Source organism: Notolepis coatsorum (assembly GCF_963971535.1).
Source record: "Notolepis coatsorum genome assembly, chromosome: 10".
NCBI classification, from domain to species: Eukaryota; Metazoa; Chordata; class Actinopteri; order Aulopiformes; family Paralepididae; genus Notolepis; species Notolepis coatsorum.
Window position 1 is genome coordinate 44605321 of NC_140174.1, and position 8631 is coordinate 44613951.

Sequence of the window (8631 nt, forward strand, 5' to 3'; positions counted from 1 at the left end):
CCGATACCAAATACTGTGCCCATGTACTCATACTCGTAGAACGACTCAGATACTATACTCTGTGCCAAATTTGTTCAGGAAAACACAAAGTTAAAAATAGTATATGTATATTTGTTTTACATCATTTATATTAATTTAACTTAAAATGTCAGCAACAGCGTCATGTTGTATATTTAATTTGTTATGGTGAGAAAGTGAGGAACATGTGATGAAAATAAAATGTGTTTTCAAATTAACTGTTAACAGTAATGGTATTTGTACTCATATCGGTACTTGGTATCGGCAAGTACCCAAATGTAATTGTTCTGTGGGGGGGAAAGTGGTATCGGGACAGGACGTATACACTCAGAGATTATGTCTTGTCCAAACTGTGAGGTTTTGCCCGCTGCTCACCACCTTTCTCTGTTTCTTTAAGCCTATACTGTTTATTTTCCCTTCTCACTCACTCTCTCTAGCCCCCACCCTCTCGTTCTTTACCCTCAGTGGCCACACCTGTTCGATTATCTATTATCTCTCGCACCTGTGGTGGCAGGCTAATTAGTCCCCCTGTGGGCTTTAAATACCAGGGCGCTTCCCCTCGTTTCGGCGTGGGGTCGTGTTGTATACTTGCCGAGTCATATTCTCTAAACATCTAGACTCTTTCGGGAGATCCTCTGTCTGCCTATGCTGTTCCATTCTCCGGCGTCGAGATGTTTGCTCCAGCCTTCGCCAGCTGTCGCCGTTGCCTGTGGGGGAGACTGGTCTGCGCTCCCTGTCATTCCACGGGAGGCACCCCAGCGTTCCACTGCAGACCCCCGCGCAGCTGTTCGTCCTGACGCACATCCAGACCAGCGCAGACGCTCTCCAGTCCTCAGCGCGCAACGCGCATCTTCCAAGAACCCTCGAGCTTGGCACGCTCTCCAGACCTCAGCGCGCAGACGCGCATCTTCCAGACCTTCGAGCTTGGCACGCTCTCCGGACCAGCGCGCAGACGCGCATCTTCCAGACCTTCGAGCTTGGCACGCTCTCCAGACCTCAGCGCGCAGACGCGCATCTTCCAGACCTTCGAGCTTGGCACGCTCTCCGGACCAGCGCGCAGACGCGCATCTTCCAGACCTTCGAGCTTGGCACGCTCTCCAGACCTCAGCGCGCAGACGCGCATCTTCCAGACCTTCGTGCTTGGCACACTCCTCCACGCAGACGCACCCAGATGCGTCTCTCGGTTCCGGCGCGCACTCAAGCAGTGGCGCACCACTCTGTCCTCGGCTCGGACAGCCGGCTACCCGGTGGCGACACCCTCGCCACCGCCGCCTGTTCCAGCACCACCCTGTCCTCGGCTCGGACAGCCGGCTACCCGGTGGCGACACCCTCGCCACCGCCGCCTGTTCCAGCACTCTGTTCCTCGGCTCCGACAGTCGGCTACCCGGTGACGACACCCTCGCCACCGCCGCCTGTTCCAGCACCACTCTGTTCCTCGGCTCCGACAGTCGGCTACCCGGTGACGACACCCTCGCCACCGCCGCCTGTTCCAGCACTCTGTTCCTCGGCTCCGACAGTCGGCTACCCGGTGACGACACCCTCGCCACCGCCGCTGTTCCAGCACTCTGTTCCTCGGCTCCGACAGTCGGCTACCCGGTGACGACACCCTCGCCACCGCCGCTGTTCCAGCACTCTGTTCCTCGGCTCCGACAGTCGGCTACCCGGTGACGACACCCTCGCCACCGCCGCTGTTCCAGCACTCTGTTCCTCGGCTCCGACAGTCGGCTACCCGGTGACGACACCCTCGCCACCGCCGCTGTTCCAGCACTCTGTTCCTCGGCTCGGACAGCCAGCTACCCGGTGGCGACACTCTCGCCGCCGCTGCTGTTCCTGCACCATTACGCATACGCCTGGGTGAGTTTTGATTGTTAAGTCACTCATCCAGCGTGTTGCCTCCTGGGTGAGTTTTGATTGTTAAGTCACTCACCCAGCGTTGTGCCTCCTGGGTGAGTTTGACTGTTAAGTCACTCACCCAGCGTAATGCCTCTTGCCCTCGTCCCGCTGCGTTTCCTGTACCATTACGCATACGCCTGGGTGAGTTTTGATTGTGATGTCACTCACCCAGCGTAATGCCTCTTGCCCACGTCCCGCTGCGTTTCCTGTACCATTACGCATACGCCTGGGTGAGTTTGATTGTGATGTCACTCACCCAGCGTAATGCCTCTTGCCCACGTCCCGCTGCGTTTCCTGTACCATTACGCATACGCCTGGGTGAGTTTTGATTGTGATGTCACTCACCCAGCGTAATGCCTCTTGCCCACGTCCCGCTGCGTTTCCTGTACCATTACGCATACGCCTGGGTGAGTTTGATTGTGATGTCACTCACCCAGCGTAATGCCTCTTGCCCACGTCCCGCTGCGTTTCCTGTACCATTACGCCTGGGTGAGTTTTGATTGTGATGTCACTCACCCAGCGTAATGCCTCTTGCCCTCGTCCCGCTGCTGTTCCTGTACCATTACGCATACGCATGGGTGAGTTTTGATTGTTAAGTCACTCACCCAGCGTAATGCCTTTTTTGTTCTCACTTAGATAGTATTTTTGGACATTACATCTCCCCCTGTGTGTTTGTCACACGAAGATATTATTACTTTGTTACTTTGTTTATTTGGACTGTTCTGCATCTGCTCTGTTTGTTCCCTTTTGAATATTAACCCTCTCCTCTGTTCTGCAGAGCGGCCCAGATGTTTTCCCACCAGTCCCCAGTTCCTCCCTGTCCCCAGCCCGCCTCCGCGGGCCTCAGTCCCCTCTGTCCCTAGTTCTCCCCTTCTAGTTCCACCTTGTTCCTTGTCCCTAGTTCTCCTAGTCCCCAGTTCTCCTGTTCCCTAGCTCTCCTTGTCCCGACATCTCCTAGTCTCTAGTTCCCTTGTTCCTTTAACCTTCCCCTAGCGTTCCTTTAATGTTTTCCCCTAGCGTTCATTATCCTTCCCTTAGTGTTCCCTTTTCCTGCCCGCCTCTTAAAGGCACCTAGTTTTTCCCCTCTTGTTATATTCCTGTATTTGTGTTCTCCCTTAAAGGGACAGTGCCCTTTTTTCCCTGTCTCTCAATAAATATCTGTTTCTTGGCAAACCATCATACCTGTCTTGTGTTGTGCGATTGGGGTCGGTTACAAACCATAACACAAACAGATGTGATAAAGATGTGTTTAAATTAAACACAGTATATTATTGCTTTTAACGTGTCATTTTTCAACACACCTGTAACACACTTTTAGTTACAACAACGCCATCCCTTTGACAGTGTAGACAACAGCCTACAGGGGAATGTGTAGCCCACCAAAGGCTGTGCCTTTATTGTTCTCACCCCTCACTGAATGTGACTATCAGAGCCGATTATACTCTACAGTACCGACTGATCACTCTCTGGTCGGCCTCCTTTGTGTTGAACTCTGCAGCGGTTCTGTTGTGCACCACTCCCCCCAGCCTTCATGTGGACTAATTAAATCCCGCACTGAGCCATTGTGTTCTACTAATGAGTTATTATAATACATCCCATCCCGGTCCACCGCCACCCTTACCCTCTTTTCTTGTGCTGCACTGCACATTAGCCTAACACACTTCACATTGCCACTGATTTATTCAGCAAGCGCCTATTTAAAATGAATGATTCCAATGATTCATTAATAGATCGTTTAATCTGTGCGCAAACCTGCTGGGTTTAAAGGAACGATGAGTTAACGGGTAATTTAAACTCGATCTGATGAGACGATGAAGAGTCAGACCCACATGGAGATGCACTGTATTGACAGCAAATAGCCGTGTGTGTATCCCTATCCCCACACACAGCACCGAAAACACAGGTATACATATTGCCCCGGTTATGGAAAAGCAATCAAAATGCCCTATGTCACTTTGGAATATGGAACAGTCAACACGAGGGACACCCTTTTACATAAATTTGCCTAGTATCAGATCGAAATGCTTGACCACACCAGAGAATGTGTGTATAGGTCGATGCTTGCTTGCTTGCTTGATTGAATTGCTGCGACAAAGAACAATTAGTCCATGTACCGTTCATTCATACACCACCGGGGGCGAACAACTGGTTCCTCTCATGATAGCCCGCCATGGGGGAGTGAGTGTGTGTGTGTGTGTGTGGTGTGTGTGGTGTGTGCGTGCGTGCGTGTGTGTGGGTGTGTGTGTGTGTGTGTGTGCGTGCGTGCGTGGGGGTGTGGGTAGCTACTACAGCATACGCTCAATTTAACAATGAGCAGCTTGCAGCACAAACACAGGTGAAACGGAATGCCACCAAGAATTTTATGGAATGAAATAATCCAGAGCATTGTGCTTTGTTTGAAAATATGCCTGCGAATATTTTTTTTCTTAATTAAACACAATTGGCAACCCATCCTTATTGCATTGCCCTAATTCCCTCTAATGGCCAAATTATAAACGATGGTTTATCACGTGCATAGGCATTGTATCATGCTTATAAAGCCTAGATATATACATTTCTCTAAGCGCACGTTGGCATAGTAAGTAATTACGAGGCCACAAAAAAAATTAAAAAACAAAAAAAAAACACTATCATCGATCATTATCAGGTTTACATACCTCTGATGACACTGGTAACCAGAGACAAACTACTCCGATCAGACACAGCATTTCTCGGCTGGTTAAATCCATCCTGCCCGGTGTATCCGTGTCATAGCCTCCCCTCTTCCATCTCGGTCACAAACTCTCCGTGAGGTGAACCGTATTCTTCGCTCCTCCCGTAGGAAACGGCGGAGAGGCGAGGTTGTAGGCTGTACGCGCGGTATGCAGGAGAGAGGGTGCGGCACCAAACGCTTCACGGGAGGCACACACGAATACAGGAAAGTGTTTCGCTCTGCAAAAAAACGTTATACCACAACACTCTCTCTCTCGCTCTCTCTCTCTCTCTCTCTCTCTCTCTCTCTCCCTCTCTCTCTCTGCCCTCCCCCCTCTCTCTCTCTCTCTCTCTCTCTTCTCTCTCTGCCCTGCCCTCCCCTCTCTCTCTCTCTCTCTCTCTCTCTCTCTCTCTCTCTCTCTCTCTCTCTCTCTCTCTCTCTCTCTCTCTCTCTCTCTCTCTCTCTCTCTCTCTCTCTCTCTCTCTCTCTCTCTCTCTCTCTCTCTCTCTCTCTCTCTCTCTCTCTCTCTCACACTCGCACTATACCTAGGTGGTGCACCGTTGAAAGTGATTAACTGTTTAGGGTAATTGCAATTAAGTAACTGTACTGTACTGGTTATTGTAACTAACTTGCTGCACTAATTGACAATAAGCAGGAAGGGAAATAATTATGGTTTGAAAGACAAGACAAACACTCACTGTACCTGCCTTTATTACAAGCTGGTGTATTTTATCATTGCGCTGAACCGCCCTGCCCTGGTAAAATAAATCTTGCTTGAATATTATCAGTGCTCCCTATCATGACTGTGGACAGCAAGGATGGATGGAGAGTAGGTTCTAGAATCCAGATGGAAAGGTTGATATCAATACAGCTGAAAATAGAGCCCAATGCCAGGACGGATTTGTCTTTGCTCAGCAGTTTCCCATGGCAGCAGGACTGACTGTGCTGTCTGAGAAGTGGTCAGCTCAGCTATTCTGGTTGTGTGTTCATAACCAGTGAATTCATTAGGGTCTATATCTAAACAGATAAATTACTGGAATAAGGTATGGTTGTATAAAGACAACTCATTAAAATTTAAATAAGAAATTGGATGGCTTTTAAATAAGTCCCTGAAACAGCAAGTTCACATCTCTTCTCCTTTCTTCAACCTTCAACAAAGCACACACACACGCGCGCGCACACGCACGCACGCACACACGCACGCACACACACACACACACACACACCAAACATCAAAGCAGTCCTTTCACAGCACAGTGCTTGCAAAACATCAGTCAGACCTCTTTCATTGACACACAGAGCAGATGGGATGTGTGACAGGAGACAGCTGTCACTCATTCTTTCAGTATTGATGCCATTATGGTTTGTGGGCCTGCAATGTGCAGAATTCTTTGGAGACGGCAATCAAAACACATGCAGTGTAAAAAAAAATTAAATAAAAAAAATTCCGGACTGTATGTGGATCCAGGTAAAAGTCATCTCCCTCCTATCATTTTTTAGAGGAGCTCATGAATGAATGAATGAATGAAAACTTTATTAACAGATTGCAGAATGGGTACAGTGCAGTACAGCTCAATACATACAATTGTTAAGGGGATGCAGACCAGAGAAAGACTTTCGTCTTGTTTCCACCAGGGTCCCCCATTTCCAATTCATCGTAACATATATGACATACATGACATACAGATAGACAGTACTGCTACATCTATACATTTATGACATACCAGATTTGCAATTACAGTACTGTATTTGTGATACAAAAAGAGTCCAGAAAGAAAAGAGTATATACATTAGGCGTAGAAACTGTACATTGGATTGGGTAGGTGGGGGTGGGACTGTACATTGGAGGTGGTTGGGGGGGACGGGGGACGGGGGGGTCTAGGAGTGGGGGGGGGTGTTGGGTAGGAGTGGGGGGGGGGGGGTTGGGTAGGAGGGGTGGGGGACACTGTATAACTGTACAAACAACACTGTACATTGGATTATGGGACTGTACATTGGACTGTACATTGGAGGTGGTTGGGTGGGTGGGGGGGGGGTGGGTAGGAGGGGTGGGTGGGGGACACTGTACAACTGTACAAACAACACTGTACATTGGATTATTGACAAGACCATACTTGGTAATTTACTGTACATTGGCGGGGGTTGTGTTCGGACATTTACAGGGGCCAGTTTCGAGTTGCAGTCTCCCTTAGGTGTTTTTTGAGAGTGTTTTTGAAAGTGGGTAGTGATTCACATTCCTTTACAGCTTTGGGTAGGGCGTTCCACATTGATGTGGCATAATTGCGAAATGTGTTTAGTCCCTTGTTTGAGCCGAATCTGGGTTTAACATGATTTGTGGAGCTCCCTCTGGTGTTGTGATCGTGGTATTCACTGACCTTTGGGAAGTATTTAGTCATGTACATGGGTACCTTGGTCGTGTAGTGTATCTTGTAGACCAGGCCCATTGCAAGTTGCTGTACTCTGTCGTCTACTCTAAGCCATCCTAGGTTGTCAAAGTGGGCAGGGGTGAGGTGGGTTCTAGGAGTAAGGTCAAGCAGTAGTCTGACCAGTTTGTTTTGAGATGTTTGTAATTTTGTTTTTAGCGCCTTTGAGGTGCTTTGGTACCATGAGGTGCAAGCATAGTCGTAGTACCCTTGAATGAGTGCTCCTGCTAGAGTCTTCAGGGTATTCTTGTTTACCAGTGAGGAGATCCGGTACAAGAAACGAGTTCGTTGGTTGACTTTTTTTATTACATTGGATGCCATTTTGTCACAGGAAAGATTTGCCTCTAGGATGGAACCCAGGTAGGTAATATCTTCTTTCCTTGTGACAATATTGTCACCCACTGTAACTGAGAAGCCGTCGGTCTTGCTGAGTTTGTTATTTGAACCGAAGAGAATGGACTCTGTTTTGCCCATGTGTAATGATAGTTTGTTATCAGCGAGCCATATGCAGATTTTGCTTAGTTCTGAGCTGAGGGTTTTTTCAACCTGTAATTTGTTCTTGTCAGAGACCAGCAGGGCTGAGTCGTCCGCAAACAGGAACAAGTTGCAGTCACAAGCTGACGACATGTCATTTGCATAAATTAGGAACAGTAGCGGACCTAGTATGCTTCCTTGTGGAACACCACAGTTTACTGTGAGGGGGGGGGATAGGGTACCGTTTACCTCCACCATCTGCTCTCTCCCCTCCAGGTAGGATTGCATCCAGCTCACTGATAGACTATCAAAACCAATTGCTTTTAGCTTGTCAATCAGAATGGTGTGATTGACAGTGTCGAAGGCCTTTTGTAGGTCCAGCATGACCATGCCGCAGTATTTGCCCGCGTCCACCTCTTGTTTGATGTGGTCGTTTAAATAGAGAAGGCATGTGTCAGTGGAGTGGGATGTTCTGAAGCCAGATTGGAATTCGTAGATTAGATTTTTTTCCGCAAGGTATTTTTCGACCTGTTCGTATACAATTTTTTCCATGACTTTCGAGATGGAGGTAAGGATAGAAACAGGGCGGTAGTTGCCTGGGTCTAATTTACTGCCTTTTTTGTGCAGAGGGGTCACTCTCGCAATTTTGAAGTCCTTGGGGACGTGTCCCTGTTTTATAGAGAGGTTTATTATGTGTGTGATGACTGGGGTGATGGCGGCTGCTGAGTCTCTGAGGAATTTGGAGGGGATGTTGTCATGGCCAGTGGCCTTGTTAGGTTGGAGGGCGCTCAGTTTTTTGAGTACCTCATCTGTTGTTACCATTTCCAGTTTGAAGTCGTCTTTGTGGACCCCTAGGTTTTTGTAGTAAGCTACTATGTGTTCTACCCCATAATGCCCTGAGTGGGAGGGTAGTTTGTTTACCAGTGTTGTGGCTATGTTTGTGAAGAAACTATTTAAGTAATTGGCTACATCCAGCTTTTCTGTGATGAGCGTGTTGTCCGTCTTTATGTTTATGTTTGAGAATCTGGTTTTAAGTTTTTTACTGCAGCCTAGTTGGTTATTGAGTAATTTCCAAAGTTCACGCGGTTTGTTTTTGTTTTCCTCGGTTTTGTCATTGATGAATTTTTTCTT

General features: G+C 48.2%; 1 protein-coding gene across 1 annotated transcript in view; it reads right to left on the reverse strand.

Moving 5' to 3' along the window:
- The window catches only part of LOC311235818 (neurotrypsin), a 66374-nt gene extending 61539 nt beyond the window's left edge, over window positions 1-4835 (reverse strand). The window contains exon 1 of the mRNA XM_084323319.1: window positions 4569-4835. Coding sequence (XP_084179445.1) covers window positions 4569-4640 — 72 coding nt within the window. The 5' untranslated portion in view covers window positions 4641-4835. The remainder of the gene's footprint in view (window positions 1-4568) is intronic.
- Between the last annotated feature and the right edge of the window lie 3796 nt (window positions 4836-8631).